Source organism: Pavona decussata, unplaced genomic scaffold (genome assembly GCF_977016875.1).
Source record: "Pavona decussata unplaced genomic scaffold, jaPavDecu1.1 SCAFFOLD_215, whole genome shotgun sequence".
NCBI lineage: Eukaryota > Metazoa > Cnidaria > Anthozoa > Scleractinia > Agariciidae > Pavona > Pavona decussata.
The window spans coordinates 1565517-1583666 of NW_028145620.1; the positions used below are offsets into that span (position 1 = coordinate 1565517).

Genomic DNA, 18150 nt, shown 5'->3' on the forward strand with positions numbered 1-18150 from the left:
CGTTTTTGAACTTTTAAATGTTTACGTTTTAAGGCCATTTAGCTCAAAGCAATAACTTTTCTCATTCATAATTATATCTGTTATGAAATACACTCATGAGTAGCTTTAAAATGGTATATCATACATGGACATTGAGTTTGTAGTCTTGGATCTGGAGAAAATGTTGTTTTGCCTTGGGGGTTAAAGGGTTTATTTCATATTCATCAATTTCCATCTGGGTGGTTTGCGTAAATGGTAAGTACCCCGGATGTTTTTAGGGATCATAGACTCGGAAAATCCCCGCGGTGTTAGAATTAGGAGTTTTTAGTATAAGGATCGGGTTTCACGTTTTCGGGGTTCGTGGACACTGAGGACTTAAGTTTGGGTTCATGTATCTCTTTCTTCCGCAGAGGCTCCGTCAAATAAATAATAATAATATTAAAAAAGCAGGAGCGAAACGTCATTACATGTATTTGTCTCCGCTCGAGCGCGAAGAGAGAGAGGTTCATGAATGGAAAATATACCTCTTCAAGATGCTACTACACAAGGCAATTTGTCTTCGCAACTTGTAATGCCACGCATTCGCGAAACAAGTCGCAGAACAAATGGCACCCCCCCCCCCCCCCAAAAGAAAAAAAAAAAAAAAATTAAGCTAGCGTCTTGTTTCGCATGGAAAACTTCCGTTGCGAGTTAAAAGAAAAGCAGACTAGTCTTCCACTTTTTGCAACGTTGTGAGATAACTTGCGGCGCTTAACATCTTTTCTTTCAACATGATGCTGACGACAGTATTGCGTTGCGAATAGCATCCATCAGCGGGGTTACTTACTCGTTGAATTTGAGATATACGGATGCGTTGGCGTTTCAAGTTGAAAAAGAATTTAGTTTGAGTTTGCAAGTAACGGTGACCTGGTTTACAAACGAGGAAAGTTCTTACGTTTAATATCTCCGTGGAACTCCGCACTAAATCCGAACAGATCCGTTTCCACACTTCACTCTGACAGCCAAAATAATATCTTTCCATTTATTTGAGTATTTGCCTTGAAAATTAAAGTACACTAAGACAAAGTAACATTCCTTAGTAAAGATTTTATGACTGTTCTCGAGAAATATTCTTGACAAAGTAATACTAGTTAAAGAGAAGTAAGATGTTCATCATTCATTGGAGTTGAAGTGCAATCATCAAATCCCTATTTTTCTTCTAGCTTTTATTTTATTTTACTTCTCTTCAAGTTAAATAATTTCCTTCTGCTCCTAAACGTCGCTCTTTTTGTTATTAATCTGACGGTCCACTCATCGCCAATATGGCACGAACAGCCGTTATTTCTATCTACATGTAATAATTAACTATTCACAATCGGCCCTCCAGACCTACTGTCCAATCTACTGCAGCCCCTGCTGTCCGTTAGGAGACTGGATCAGAGAGACAGGCACAGCCTGAGCCACTGTAGACTGGGGCGAGACAGGGAGAGTGACAACTTGAGGTTGCACAGCGCTCAGGATTTGAAACGCGTCCGTGGCAAACAAACTTTCCGTATTCAGAGGTGTTGCTTGCGTGGCCGTCAGGTTTCCTTGCAAGGCAGCTGTTGATAACGTATTTGATGTTGCCACGGTAATGGTGACGTTAGGTTGTGTTTCTTGCGGCTCCGGTTGCTGCGTGGTTTGTTGTTGTGTTTGAGTTGTTTGTTGTATGGTCTGCTGTGGTTGTTGTTGTTGTTGCTGCTGCTGCTGCTGCTGCTGCTGCTGCTGCTGCTGCTGCTGCTGTTGTTGTGATTGTTGTGCCGTCCCCTGTTGAGGCTGTGCTTGCTGTTGTTGTGGTTGAGTTGTCGACTGTTGAATTTGCTGTACTGGCTGAATCTGATGGACAACCTGACAATCAGAACAAGTTTGGTTATAACGACATAGGGGGCTACTGATCGGAGTACAGGTGCGATCAGGTCTGGATGGGGCTTAACTGATGGCAGAGTGTAGTTTTGGTACATACATGTTATTGAACTAGCGTGAGGTCCGTATTGAGTTAAAAAAAAAAAAGGACGAGACCAATATTTTCCCAATACGGACCGAACAAGCTAGTTCAATAAGGTTTTTATTATACAGACCTTCCCGCTTGTTGCTATCTCGTGCGCGTAAAACTTGTTCAAGCAGTGCGAGAAAAGGTGCAATAGCCTGTTCCAGCCTCCTAGAGAGATGCGCGAAGGAGAGTGCGAGGGGACGAAAACGAGGGGGGAATTCCCCCCTCGTTTCCGTCCCCGCGCATCTCTCTAGGAGCCTGGAACAGGCTAAAGGTGCAAGAAAGTGAAAACTCCGACATGGCGGTTTGAACAGTTTCTACTTCATATGGCTTAATTTAAAACACTTTGGCTTTGTGTTTTGTCAAAATTGAAACACTTTACTCCTCTCAAACCTACGTTTTAATGCAAGCAGTCCATCTTAGCGGTCCGTATAGGAAAATTCGGACCGCTCAGGGAGCCAATCAGAATGCTGCTATTCAGCGCGGAACAATTCAGCTATGACTCCCCAAGACGTAATTTTACGTAACATTTCGACATAATACGAGCACTGTTCAAAGCTGAACAGTAAAAAAAAAAATCCTTAACTTTAAACGCTAAACCTTTTACTTACATGCGCCTGTAGTTGCTGCGATGCCTGCTGCTGTAACTGCTGTGTTTGCTGCAATTGTTGTTGCAACTGTTGCTGTTGCTGCTGCAGTTGTAGCTGTTGATATTGAAGCTGTTGGATCTGCTGTTGGTATTGCAGTTGCTGCTGTTGCAGTTGTTGTTGGACTTGCACTTGAACTTGAGGCACTTGGATTGGTTGTGTTGTCTGAATCTGCAAAGGGCAGAAAAACGCAATTGTCAATGCACTGTGTATTTAACAAGTCGATTATCGATTTCACCTCTTCATGCTACGTTGGGAATATTACAATAACTGTCTCAATTCTCGCGCGCTCATTGGCTTATTTTTATCATCAATAAGAGTACAATTAAAATGTGTCGCTGTACCATATTGGCCCACATTATTACAGCGGACGCCGTATCTCACAGCCGGAGCTACCGGAAGTATCTTCCGAAATAGCTTAGCACTGAAACAATTGATAACATACACGTGCACTATAGTGTACACTGAAATAAACTTTAATCAGGTTGAATCCCTTGTAGGAAAGAAACTTTCTTATCTTGTAAATAGCACGCTATACATGCATGACCGGCGATGACTCTCTCTCAACCTTGTATTAGTCAAAAGAAAAATTGTGGTGATAAAGAACGACAACTGGATTAAAATATAAAAAAATAAATATCACTTTATTTAAGTGTCAATGCATTTAGCGCAGAGCACTAATTGGGGAAAAACAAACATACGCGAAAGTTGTAGCTGTTTTAAGTTTGAAATTTAACATTGCAAAAATGCTGTGTCTAAAGAAAAGTTATAACTTTCGGTTTCGATAAGCACTGGCTAAAGGGTGTGGTCTCCGTAATTACCATATGTAAATTACCCGATGAAGTTGTCAAAAATAAAATCGCGTTCAATACGGCTCCATGCACACGGTCATCCCACCTGCTTTTGATGACTATGGCCAGTCGAAGTGGATTCAAGTTAATTTAAGGACAAGACGAAGCAAGTTTTCATCCTATCTTGTCTAGCATCTCTACACAATCAGATTAAAGAGCGACACTGACCTGAATAGGTGCCGACTGCACCTGAATGGTGCCATTAGTGAAGGTGACTGTAGGAAGCAGTTGAGTCTGTGTCAGCTGTGATGTATTCACAGTGGAGAGTGCTGGTATCGCGGATGACACAGCTGGCTGCATCATAACAGCTGAAAGACCTGCTGAACTGACTGCGGCTTGAAGGATATTGACCTGCGGCAATGTCTGCTGGATCTGCTGCAAGGCTACTTGCTGTATGGTCTCTGTTTGTACTTGCTGTTGAGATATTGGCTTCACCTTTGGTTTCTTGGGTTTGGGGTTTTCCTGCCACCATTTTATGAGGCCATGAGACGGAGGCTCCCGATCACCACCTGAAATGAAAACAATAAAACGAGAGATAAGAATAACTTAGCTTGAAAACATACTTTGCCACTTTAGCCTGTGAACAGGCTCCCAAGAGGGGTATAGAGCGAAGAGAAATTCGGTCTGGGGGCAGAACCACTTGCGAGCCTGTTCACAGACTGTAGCACTTCCATTTGCTTTTTAAATGGTCTATGCCATGGGTATTTTTACGTTTTGAAGTCAAAACTGTGATATAATCATACCTAAACTTTTTTACTTTGTGCCTTCTTGGGATCTCTTTCCCACCTTGTTAATTTGCATCTACTGTACTGATTTTCACTTATAACTTCTTCACTCTGTCCTGATATCTGCCCCTGTTCTCTGAGGATCGCTACGTACTTGTAGCTATAAAGCTGTACTGGCATACACTGTACTATTAGTTTTACTTGCCTGTTTGTTTCATTTGCTCATTGACTCTGCCAATTGTGCTGTGACTGCAACCTGTCACCCAAGAAATAAACTTGTAGCAATTTGAACGAGCGCCTCCTGAAGGAGTCAGCATCTCAGCGAGAACTCTTCGTGCCTCTGTCTGGCCTGAAACCGCCCTGTCACGCCACTGCTTCAACAGGTTTGCATGTGTCAGGGCAATCTGTGAAATACAAAGATCAGAAACATTCAATATTATAATTTACTCTTACTTGAGAAGAACGTGAACTACAGTGCAAGTTGGTGAATGCATACGATCACTGAAAACAGGCATTGTCCCATCCATATAAGAAGAGAAGGTGTTTCAATCACATTTAAAATGTAATAATAATCTTTTATTAGGAAGCCTCCATCACGTAACGTGGTTTTCAGTAAGGTCCTATAAAGATTAAATATACAAAAGGTTAAAAAAATACAATATGTAAGACAAAATTACAAACTGATAAAAACAGCAATTCAAACTAGAAGCTGAAACTACAAAGATATCATCGATAGGGTTAAAAACTTTAAATTGATAAAAAATGATCAGAGCAAAGAAGCTAAAACTACAAAAAATTCTTACCGATAAGGTTAGTTAAAAAATCTGGCAAACACGTTTCGCTTAAAAGTAGCAATATTCAGTGCATTTCTGGTCTCTCTCTCTAATTCATTCCAGTCTTTTAGAGAGTGATGGCACACTCTCTGCTTTCCCCAATTTCTGGTAACACGAGGTAGTCTGAGCATGTCTTTGTTCCTTTAAACGCGTTTGAAACCCGTTTCAAACAGTTTCAAACATTTTCAAAATAGACAATGTTTCAAACACGAGAAACATGCTTCATGGCATTATTTTGATACACTGTAAACATTAATTTTTGCATGCAGTACATGTATGACCAGTTTGGTCTCCATACAAACCCATGCCAAATGACAAGGGTCATGTACAGGTCTGATTTTACATGAAACTTGTCAGAAAAATAATTTCATACGGCTCATACCAGTTCCGGTCCAAACAATTCCAGGAGCAGAACCAAAACATATATCTTCAAATCAGACACTCCTGTCTGACTAGTCCAAGTCTTAAACTACAACTTCTGCCCGGCATTTTAGGAGATGAAATATCATAAAATACATGTAACTTCAAACAATTCCAGCACACTAGCCTGACCACTAGTTCGACTGAATCCAACTACAGCAGTCCAAGGAGCTGAACCAATACAAATGACTAGATACTTGCTTAATAGGCTTCTGAGGGACAGGGATAAGGCTCAGCTGTGTAGCTCCTCACAGACTTTAACTTGACCACTCACCATAACACAGTTATCCACACAGCACCGTTCGTTTGGAAGTTCTTCAATCACTCTCAGTTTGCCAAGAGCAGCCTTTCCTTTCTGTCTTTCAACTCGGAGGGGTTTCTAAAGAAGAAATTCACCAGTGAATCATAAGACAAAATAAAATAAATTATAACGAAATCCCATAAACCGTGTTGGTTACCAGTAAGAATAAAGGATTCACCTAAATTTTGGCACATGTGTCGGGCTCTGTTTTTTGCTGCCAGTATATTGTAACAATGTAATCAACTTCAAACATTTTGCAAATAAATCAACAGTATTTAAAAGTGTTCAGTTCTCTCATTCAGTATATTTGTTGGAAAAGCGCAGTGAAGTTGGTAACTTATATAGCTTTTAGTGATTGGAATAATAATAAAAGGAAAATTTGCTTCTGTTCTCCCTTATGTTTGTTTAATTCCACAAAGACGTCCATGCACGTACTGATTTACTACAATGTACATTGTAGCTGCAAATAACACACAGTCAATGGCCATTGTCTGAACAAATTCCACACTGAAGAGTGAAAAAAAATTAATGTCAAATTGAAAAGATGCCGAGAGATCTACATGCAATCTGAGAGATGTAAGACAAGTCATATTTGCCTTGAAAATCATGCATGTACACCTGTATATGTTTGTTTAGTAACTAATCAAATTTGTTTCGCTAATTTCTCACTATTTTTAGACATCTAAAGTAAGCTACACTGCTCCAAATGGGCAAAAGGTTAAATTGGTCAGCAGTATACTCTGATGGCCCTCTGGTTTGACATTATCCTGAGTAATTTACTATTAACTTCAGAGTGAGTCATGTATGCTGGCCAATGGAATTGTGTCTCTGGATGTTAAAAGTCCAACAGGGAATACAAATGTACATGTATGTATCCGATGAAAATTAAAGACATCCCACAAACCAACTGAAGGAAAAATTAAAATTATTTTCTCAATCTTCACATACCGCAGGATCAGTCTTCAGCCTCTTGTGTAAGAAGTTGTTGGAGTAAAGCAACACCCGCTGAGTTGCACGCTCACAGAATTTAAGATCATTCCGAAGGTACTTTCTTTTTTCCAGTACAAATTCCTCAAATTCACTTGACTTCCTTTGGCCATTACCAAGCCCAATGTTTTTGGACCTAGCAAAATTAAATAATAAAGAAAGAGCATTTAGTATTCAGTATGCCATGCACGTGGGATCGGAAAAAGAAAATAATATTATGTGTCCACTTTTGAAAGTTCAACACTCTACCATCAACACACTGCCCAGATGCTTGAGATTCCAAGACCCTTATGCACCAATCAATTTGAACCTTTCAAGTCAACATCCCCAACCTCCCAGATACATGTATACCCTGGGCATTTGACCATGCACTATGCCCAGGGAACTTGAGGAGAGGCCTTGGAGCACTTAAGGGTTGAGCATTAATTTTATAAATGGCTTATTTGACCTTAGGAGGCAGGAATTTGAACAAGCTTATTTTCAAAAATTCAGTTCAAGCAAAATAATTGCGCACATAATTTACTTAAATTGAATGAAACATTTTAAAGGTTCCACAAACTTGCACAAACCTCTTGGATGTTTTTGTCTGGTTTCTCACTTCATCCACATCATAACACTTTTTAGTGCTCAGGTCTTTCGCTTTCTTGAGGAGTTGTAGCATATCACTGGCTCGTTCACGTGATTCTTGCATGTTACTTCCTAAAAAGAAGAAAGAAGATAACTAACCTACATGTAGATGCTTTACTTTCAAGCCTTTACGTCAAAAAGTAATTAAATGGAAAGAAACCTTACAAAGTTTGGTTGACTCTTACATGCACGCAGTGTAATGAAAAAATATATAACTTGCAATGTTTTAAGTCTGCGCCTTTTACAAGGTGATATCACTCCCTGCCCCCCTCCCTTCCCCCCTTCCCCCCCAACTACTTCTCAATATATAGAAAGCTGTACAATAAATTGGTTCACTAAAAACGTGACTTACCATCTCCAATGATGTAACTCTGCAAACAGCCACATGCTCGGAATTTAAAATGTGGACAACACAGCCTTGCAGCTGAAAAAAAAAAAAAAGAGGGAATATACTTCCATCAACAATTGGGTCAATTAGTCTATTTGCTTAGTCTATGGAAGAAACAAAGACGACTTTTATGAACATAATTACAAAATACTTCCTTTGATGCAACAAATGTTTAAAAAGATACATCTTCATTCGCATGGAAATTTAAAAATTACCAATAAAATAATATTGTGTTCAACAGAAAAAGCCTATTGACCATACCAACAATAATTATTTTGAAAAAAAAAAATGGCAGTTAACTACGAGCCAGGGTACATTTAACTTCTTGGATGAAGATAACTCTATTTCAAGATCGAAACGACATGTACTGTATATTATTCAAGTAACTCTTAGATGACACTGAAATTTACCGTAAAATGTACAGTGTAAGATAAAGTGAGGACGAGGTGAACATACACCTGTAACATTAAATAGTAAGAGAATTGATCAAGTTTATGATGTTTGTGTACATACAGTACAGGAAATACATGTACACTGTATCTGTTTATTACCATCAGGATCTCCAAGTCCCTCCACTAAAGACATGGCAAATTGCTTTGCCTCCTCTTCGTACTTTCTCTTTTCTTCAGGGTCTGGCTCACTGCGCTCTTTTCTTGGCTTTTTGGGTCGATCAAACGACAAACCTGAATGTGAAATAGTCAATAACTTTCACTTCAAGATAAAGGTGCTGTTAATCCACTGTACCTAGAAAGATGGTGACTGGTGCATTCTACATTTATCCAAAATTCTTTACCTATGAAAACCCTAAATATGCTCATAAAAATGCAAAGAAAAGCAGACATATAGCGTACACAATAACTGCTGTTTGCACAGCCTGAACCGATTTCACAAAAAATATGACTGGCTGTGTAAGGTTTACAAGGTATTGTGGTAAAATGTACAACTTGGCCATCTTTTTCCTTATGGTGGATTTTAAATTATAAATCATTATAAATAGTCTATTATTTTTTTTGGCATGAACTCATCTCAGAGTCTTGGTTTCTCTAACGAGGCTAAAAAAGTCTCAGGCTTGCAAAAAATGCTATGTACAGCGATTTGCTGTCTCCCAAAGTCTCTTAATTATTTAACATTTGGCACCCCTATTGATGGGAAGCAGTAATTTCCTAGAAATAGAGAATCATGCCAAACAGCTGGTTTTTATTGTCAACTTTCATAATAATATTTGGAATACTTTTATTATCAATAATAAGAACTTTTTTTTTAATTTAATGAATTGCTGCCCCAGCAAGCCTATTAATTTCTCAATTTTTGACAGATTTAAGAACCTCAAAAGAAACTATCAACCAATACTGTTTTCTCTAATAAGAACATCTTTACAATTGTTGTAAAGACGTTCTTCTGAGAAGTCTATAAAGAAGTCAGTAAAACATTATTCTTGTCAGACCTGAGAAGCGGAGTTGAATACTTCCAGTAGAAGGCCCTGTGACCTGAGAACTGTAATGAAATATTATGCAATAGATTATGGAAGACAAGTGTAATGTAGTTCGTAGCACATACCACAAGCATTGCACAGGGTGAGTGTCTTTCCTGTTGCTGGATCAACTTTATGTCTAGGGCTTGGCTGATGAGTAGAGAGTTTAGGACGGTTTCCACGCCGTGTAGGGTTGATTACATAAGGGGAACCACACAAATCACACTTGAATGGAGTGCTAGGGTCGCGGCGAGGTACTCTCAGAAGAGGATTCAATCTTCTTCTTCTCTTCTTTTTGGTTTTAAGTTCGTCCTCTTGGGATTGAAATCGAAATGGCTTTCTCTTTCTTTCACGCTCACTTGCTCTCCTTGTTTCCAGGTCTTCTGGTGATCCCTTTGAAAAATGAATTTTAAGCATTTTCAGGTGGATATAGCAGTTCTAGATACTTATTATACAACCACACAGGAGAACCCTGTACAGACATGACAGACTTAAACCCTGAACAAATTAGCAGTACATAGTGTACAGGATCCTAGTACTTTACAGTGCAATGTTCCTTAGCCACCCAACAAACTTTTTGTACAAGTCAGCCAATCAGGATACGCGAATTTGATTAACAGAATTTGGCCGTTTTCTCCGCGAATTTGTCTCCAAAAATCCCGCGAAATGGGTTATTTCAGAAAAAATCCACACCTCCCCGATGGATGGGATTCTGGAAATTCTCACCGGAGGGGGGTTCAAAGACTCTGGAAATCCAGGCGGGAGGGGGGGGGGGGGGGGTTGAACTTAAGAAAGTCTTCTGCAGGAGTCATTTCAACCGATAGTTCACGCAATTCGAACATTTAGTTCAGTGACACTTCAGCGCTCTCAGACCCTGAAAATAATAGAAATATTTTGTTCACATATTTCTCACCTAAAATAAATGATAATCTAAGTTCCTTCGCAGGTCCTTTTATAGCAGAAAACGCGAACAAGAAGATAGTAAAGAACGAGCCATCGCAACATTGTTGCAACGAAGAGTTTGAAATGCCTGACACATTTCTACTCGTACCAGACCCAGTGCGCCACCGTTGCGTAATTTCACGTCCGCCATTGCATTCTTAGCGTGGATTCCACTGTGTCAGGCAGAAGAATTTTTTACTTGTGCAAGCAAGGATGCAGAGCTATTTGCTGAAGAAGATAATTCCAAAGAATTTTGGTCCAAACATTCCCTCTTCGTCGGAAATACTCGAGAGGAACTTGTAGCCATCTGTACCTCGAAAAAACTTTTGGAAACGTAAGTTATTGCGAAAGCAACAGAAGGAGAAAGTTCTTGGACGGGTTCCTGCAACATATACAGTGGTAACCTCTCTGTAGCACAGTTGAACAAGCAGCCAGTGCATTTTCTACATGCAGTTTTAAAATTCCATGGGTGTTGTCCATTGGGCACAAAGGATGAACTCGTTCGCTTTTTCGCATTGTTGCCCCTTTCTTTTTTTAGTTCCATGCGATAGAGTTTTAAATATTAGCCGAAGCTTTACAAATTAAAAAAGAACATCTTCTAGACGTGATTGCGCATATTTTCTATTAAAAATAAATTGAATTTAAGGCTAATATTTTTTTCCCGAAATCCAGGCGGGAGGGGGGTCTTTTGTTTTGGAAATCCAGACAGGAGGGGGGGGTCTTGTGCTTCAGGAAATCCAGGTGAGAGGGGGGGTTAAAAACGACCCCATCCGTCGGGGGGGTGTGGATTTTTTCTGGAATAACCCAATTTGACTTTTTTCCCGCGAATTATCAGAAGCCCTGTAATATTCATTTTTCTACAAATGTGTGTGTGGAAAAAACTACTGGTAACAAAACCTTACAACAGAGGCTTCCGCAATAGTAAGAGATCTTGAATGTGACAGATTCATTGCCAGTAAAGAAGGCATGACAGAGACACTTTATACCCTTTCAAGACACAATATCATTAATGTTTAATGTACCTCAACATCCCCAATATCTGACAAATTTTCTTGAGTTAAATCCAATGTCCCTTCCTGTAATTCCTTGGATGAAGACAAGCCTGTGCGCTCCTCAGTGGTGCCTTCTGTGACATTCTCATCCCTACCATGGCCAAATATCACACTAAACACTGGATCATCAGCTGCTGGAACTTGATCTAGAGTACTGCTAGATGCTGGGTACAGGTTAGGACCATCGCTTGAGCTGGGCAGGTCATCTGACCCAGCATCAACATCGGCTCTTGCCGCTGGATTTTCCTTCGATGTTTGCTGGCCAGGTACATTTACGGAGTTAACTGAGGAAGATGAATTCTCGGCAAGAAGTGTGGATACTGCTAAACTTTCGCAAGCAGTGCGCACTAATGTCTCTAGTGCACTTGTGTTTGGCGTGCTTGCTGCATGAGATTCAGGCTCGTCATCATCTTCTGACGTAGATAAGACTAAAAAAGAAACAAGAAGTATACTTTAAAAAAATGAAAGCACCTCTGTCAATTCCTTGCTCCTTGTTCAGACAGTTGAAAAGCTTTTTTTTGTCAAATGTAATCAAAAAATAATTAAAACATTTGCAACATTGCTTCACTACAAAGTAACTTGAATGGGTTTCACAGTTTAGGCCAAGAAGTATGTGAAAAAGCAGCCACTTTAGTTAGCTTTAATGTCCAATGCCACAATTGTACGGTGCCATCATAATTTTTTTTATTCAGGTACAGCTGTGAAACATCACAAATAACAGAGAGGGGTTGGGGTAGGCTTGATTCGTTTCTACAACGGTACACTAAATAAATATTTATCCATTAAATGGAATAAAGCATTTAGGTAGCTGCCAATTAACCTTTGGCTAGTTTACAACAGCACGGCTGATAATTTGAGTATTTGGGGCAGTGGAACAGTAAGCAATAAATTATTTTTGGATGCTTGCATTATTCTCACAAACAAAATCTTGACTCTGACTTTGATGGCAGAGACAATAACACTACTTTAATCTAGCTATGAACTAAGTACTTCAACGTTACTTAACAAGTCGTCTATTTGTGCTACAAGGCTTCCCTTAGCTTTGTTGTATAAAAAACCGATCAAACAAGTTTTTTTTTTTTTTTTTACAATTATCGGCTAAAGAGAGCTAAAAAGGTAAAAAGTTGAGAGGAGAACAAAAATTGATGTGCAACTAAAAAATCAGTGAGGTCACATGCATCTACAAGTAGTTTGATCAAGAAACCTCTGCTCTAGTTTAGAGATCGAGTTGAATAATCCTAAGCTTCCAGTAAGGTGAAGTTCTCCACATGCTCGACTACTGACATCTACATGTACGCATATAAATACACCGCTCAAATTAAGCTTATTATAAGGCCCACTCAGAAAGTCAAAATTTCGTATGATTGTAAATAACTGAAGTTTAACGTACATGTAGATCTTCGATACAAATAATCTTACATCAACTCACGACATTAATTTTGGTCCCCAGATCGAGAGGATTGCCAGATTTACCAAGCAGATGGAATGCAAGCTAATATACAACCAGTTGTTTGAATGGTAAGCTTATCCTCGGCACCGGTGAAAAATCACTTGTACTCGATAGATTCATCAATCAGCCACAATCCAATACCTTGTCCTGTCACACTGGAGTCTAATTAAGAAGCTTACGACGTAAATTCCCACAAGAGATGGGGTTAAACTCTCAATTCTCCTATTTCACAGATGATAGAAGCTGGGATAAAAGCTAAAATTTGAGAGAATCTGGAAGCTCATACCAGGTGATCGATTGTTGTCTTTCTCGCTTTCTGTCGCTCCCGAGAGACTAAAGGTAGCATCAGGTTCCCTGTCTTGTTCATGCAATATATCACTCCCAAACTGTTGCTCTGGAACGGGATGAAAGTTCTCCAAGTCGGTGTCTAATGTCTTTTCTGCGTTGATCGATTCCCCGGTTCCATGGGAAGCCATCTTCTTTCTCAAAACTATCACCAATCTCGTACCCAGAGTCCTCAGGCTTTTTGGTCAGCGGGGCGGCGCCAGGAGAGACTCTGGGATAATGGAATTTCTTATCCCAGAAAACGTCAATCTCGTCCCCAGAGCCCGCGCACGTTTAAGGCCAGCGGTGGCCGAGCGGTGGCCACACGTCCACGAGCTCTGGGCTAATCAGAAACCGGAAGCAAGGATCCTGCTTCCGGTTTAAAGGGGCATACTGCTGACCGAGAGGAAGACAGCCTCTGGTAAAGGGCATCAAAGGCCAAGAAAACGAGTGAAAATGGCGACAACCTCCATCCCTCCCGTTTGCCAGTGATTGTCATTTATGTGAGACTTCCTTGGAAACAAAACAACCAAAACAAAGGCTGCGTGAAATTTGGGTTTGTCGGCGATTTGCCTCTCTCGACCGCGACAAAATCATTTTGCACAACAGTTTCAGGTCGTTTTAGAAAACCAAACATTTTCTTCAGGCAGGGGCAAAAACACATATATAGGCTATATCGGTTAGAAACCATTTGTTGGACTATACTCATTTGGAATTAAATTTATCTTGTTTTCGCCTGTAAATGTAGTTTTTAAAACTTTAAAATGGTAGTGAACTGATATGCAGTCTACGCAGTATGAGATAGCCAAGTTTTTTCATGATACCACGGTAAAGTTAATAGCGAAACGAAAATAGAGCCTGGTCGGAGGTTATATAAGCTTCAACCTAATTAACTAACACAGGGTAAAGATTTTCAAACGACATTCAAGAAACTTCAGCAAGATATCGTTCCTAACCTGATTGCCGTCGACGACAAATACCAACACTGATGTTTACAAACGCAAGATTAATTTTTTCCGTCGTAAAATTTACAAACGATAGGTTTCACAAGATCAGATACCACGATACCACGATCCCAGAATAAATACAATAAAATGGCAGAAGTACATTTAATAACAAGACACAATTAACTCTGTAAACGTTCAACCGAAATAACCAGCAACTTGAAAATCTAAGCTTATCAGAAAGATCGGCAATTTTTTTTTTCAATTCACACATTCAGCTTAAGCTTAAGAAACTCACCCTGAAAAAAAATATTTTACCTGCACTCGATGTAGTTTATCAGTCCTATAAGCTGCAAACTTACAAATGAACTTTTGCTCACAAATGAACTGTTGTGTAAAGAGTGACAACGATCGCTATTCCAAGCGTTAATATTTTTGTCTTTCTGTCCGTCCGCTTTCTGAACCACTTTTTGGGCCACGCATTCTTGAATACTCCACTTTTAACGCAGTGGTGACAAAGGCCGTTGGTTTTCCTTGTTCAAGTTCAATTATGTTTCTGCTGGACTGCTGACAAAATATCTGTTCCTGTTCAACAAAGTAATCTTCAATAAATTCTGCTCCAGTTGAATCAACTCGCAGACTCCGCGGCGCGAATGGATTACAAGTTTGCTTCTTTCAGTTCCTTCAACAGCACGAGAAAGGCTGTTAAACTCTTATCCGCTTTAGACAATGTTAAGAACGATTTTAAACGGCCAGCATCGACTATGAACCACATTTCAGAGTCGATAATTAGAGAAGTGTTTCCGAAAATTGTCAGGTCTACCGTTAACCTCGACCGTTGCAAGTGTCATACTCCTGTCATTCAGCTTTGTCAAACGCTGCAACATATCGCAAAGGTTTTCGCGCCTTTTCCGTTAAGTCGTGTGATTTGACTTGTTATCTTTTTCGTGTTTACTTCACTGCAAAAAAAAAAAAAGCGTATTAAATTTAGTTCCATTTCGATTCTATGGCGGCTTTTGCTCCGATATCCTTGACCGGCCGGCAGTCTATTTCATTTCTTGTTTTGAAACCTCCGATTCAAAGACACTTCCGGTAAAATGTAATATCCAATCAGATTTCGATTTACTGGATTTTGACATTGATTAGCCCAGAGGTCTTGCTTCCTTGGTGCTGACCAAAAGGAACGCAGCCTCTGGGAACGAGATTGAGAAAACGTGGGATTCCGGTCTTTGTGCGCATGCTTAAGATTAAAACGGAAGTCAAATGCCCCAAAATGGCAGTCGTGTTGATGTTTTCGGGCCTGAAGGTTTTATCGGGCCTTGAAAGTGTTCGAGAAAGCCAAAGTTGGTTCTTACACGCGATCAAAGGAACTGGATTTTTTCCCGTAAGAGCGGATCAAAGCAACTGGATTTTTTATCCTGTAAGAGCGAGCGAACGGTGGACTTGATTCGACATATCATTGCTACAACACATACAGACAAGTAAATAACAATTATTTCTTTATTATTTTTTATACTTACAAATAAAAAGGAACCATCACTTCTCCTCTCACAGAACTGTGCAGCTGACTGTTTGTTGAATTTATGTTTAAATTACCTTCGCCCTTCCCTTTACAGTTTATTTCCAAATGGGATTTGTTTAAGTTATGTCTGTTTATTAGTTATTGCTTCAATGAACACATAGTGTAAGTTATCGTTTGACAATTTAAATCACCTCTTGATATTTACTGTTTTTGCCTCTTTTTAATTGCAATAGAATGAATTGTGTCCACGCTTTTCTTAAAGTGAATATAATTAGAATGTTATATCTGTTCAGTTGCAAGCTAGTACAATTTAAACATCAGCACATTTTTATACATCTGTCCTGAATGACATGTCATGAGCAGCTTTGAAGTTTTTCTTTCTGAATAGACATTCCTTTTGCCAAGCTTCTGATAGTCTGAAATGTCAGCCGTCTCCTCTCCCTAACCCACTGGGGACGCACTCCCTCTGGGTTAGGAAGAGGAGACAGCTGACATTTCAGACTAAACTTCTGACGAATCTGATAGAGAGTGCTCACATCTTGCATGGTTTTAGTGCTGTAGAGTTGCTCCCAGGTATACTATATATCTAGAAATAAAATGAAGTAGTAATAATTTTTTAACAGTGTTTTAAATGCATAATTTCCAGTGCATGTTGGGTTTATTCAATTCAAATCCCAATACTACCTAGTACCAAACTTTTTCCTGGCACAGGCTATGAAATTAAGGACAGTGAGTTGTGTTGAGGTTTGTTAACTTTTCTGCCTAACCACAGAGTATTTACATGAGAACTGTGTAGAGAGTGGTCATCACCTCTCATCAGTAAATTAGTTATAATGTGATTGTTGAGAGACTGTTGATATCCTGACTATGATATTTCACTTAGTCAATTTCTATACCATGTATATAATCTCCTCAGTCTGTCCTTGTATATTTAATCAAGGTAAAATTAAAACTATCTTATGTGAGTTCTCATATTTTTGGGTGTGTACTATAGGAAGCACAGGGAAGGGGTTAATAGATTGGGGAATTTGTGTTTATATTATTAATTTACATAAATTGGTGGGGCCCAACTTCATTTGGTTGTGGAGTGTACTCTTTAACTAAGAGCTGAGTCAGATAGCTCAGGTACTGACACACATTACCTAATTTATTTTGATTAAAGGGTACAACTGGTAAATTGATAATTTCTGAAGGATTTGCCATTTCTTTCCAGTACTGAATGGTGATCTGATTTGGTATCACACTTTTAATTATTGACTTCAGGCAAGGGAAGTACTCAACCAACACTCTGCTGAATAGTATAATATAATCTCTTCTCTGATCTTGCTGCTCTCGAGTTGACAACAGATAATTATTATTGTCAAACTCCCCAATATCCTGAATGATTGGCACAGTGTTGTTGAGACCTTTGCTGGACACCCTGTCAAAAGTAATGAACTGTGTAAATTATCCAGTGCTTGTGGGAATTTGTTGTCCCTTGACAATAATGTTAGCTAAGACCTAAAAATAAAACAACTATTGACTCTTAGTTCAAGCCCTTCCTGGACTCTAATGGTCTATCATGCCACAATCTAGGTCATCCAGCATATTGCATAATGTTTGGTGGGACTGGGCCAAGTCTAGTGAGCTGCATTGACCAAAGATCTGCAGCAGCTCTATTTAGGGCATTAGAGGCGTCAACAAGAAGAACAGCGTCTGTTTCATTGGCGTCAAAAATATTGTGCATTGCATGAATAACAGCCTAACTCCCACTTTTATGGCCTGCGCACACCTGCAGTGAGCCGCTTGCTTTGACGGCATTTGGTTTTGTTACTCTCATCACCCATTTCCCAATTATCCTCCATATTACTTCACCAACCCCAATCAGCCGGACCGCGCTCTCTCCTTAATAATAATAATAATAATAATAATAATAATAATGATTGTTATTATTATCATCATTGTGGAAAATATTTAATATTTTTGCTGTTTAAATGAGTAATATTAAAAGAGAAACGTTTTTAAGGTGGGTAATTGATTTTAGTGTCCTTTGTGTTAAACTTGTTTTAATAATAACATGAAGAAATGATAGGAAGGGTTGCCAAAATAATTACGTTAGTTAATCTCCCCATTATAAGTGGAGTGTTTGATACCAAGGATATATGATGAAAGTGGTCACTTTCTGTACAAGGCTGTGCAAACATCATCTGGTCGCATGTCACACAAACGGGGGGTACTTGGCTCCCATGTTCATGTACAACAGGTACACTTGCAGTAGAATGAAATCGAGCAGAGACCTTCTCCTGTATCTCCTCAATGATAATTGTGTCCCAATTGAACCCTTCAAGGGAAGACTTGGTGTTCTTCCTTATGACATATAACACAGAAGGTCACAGCACTGCTCATCTATTTTTTTCCAACAACTGGTACTTTAGGCATGATTTCACACTTTGCAATAGCATAATTGCTTTGGAAATCTCAACAGGAATATTTGTCTGCAAGGGAACCCACAGTTTCCTTGTCTCATCCTTCTTCAATGGAGTTTTTGCATGTTCGTGATCAGAAGTAACATTTTAAAAAAGTTAAATCATTTTTACTTACATATTAATATACAGCCTTTAACAGAGTACAATTAAACCATCGTTACCTTTAAATTTTTGCCATCTTAATTTTAAACTCAGTGTGCATTATATGTTTGGT

At 39.2% G+C, this 18150-nt stretch overlaps 1 protein-coding gene across 1 annotated transcript; it reads right to left on the reverse strand.

Annotated features, from left to right (window-relative positions):
• Window positions 1-986: 986 nt before the first annotated feature.
• On the reverse strand, window positions 987-13173 carry LOC146459927 (uncharacterized). Its single transcript, XM_085088859.1, has 12 exons — window positions 12968-13173; window positions 11202-11659; window positions 9324-9630; window positions 8318-8449; window positions 7731-7802; window positions 7321-7450; window positions 6713-6887; window positions 5738-5842; window positions 4416-4614; window positions 3654-3994; window positions 2599-2805; window positions 987-1845 (listed from the first exon to the last, which is right to left on the reverse strand). The coding sequence occupies exons 1-12, from the start codon at window positions 13155-13157 to the stop codon at window positions 1360-1362; spliced, it is 2802 nt and encodes a 933-aa protein (XP_084944985.1). The 5' UTR covers window positions 13158-13173; the 3' UTR covers window positions 987-1359.
• Window positions 13174-18150: the final 4977 nt, after the last annotated feature.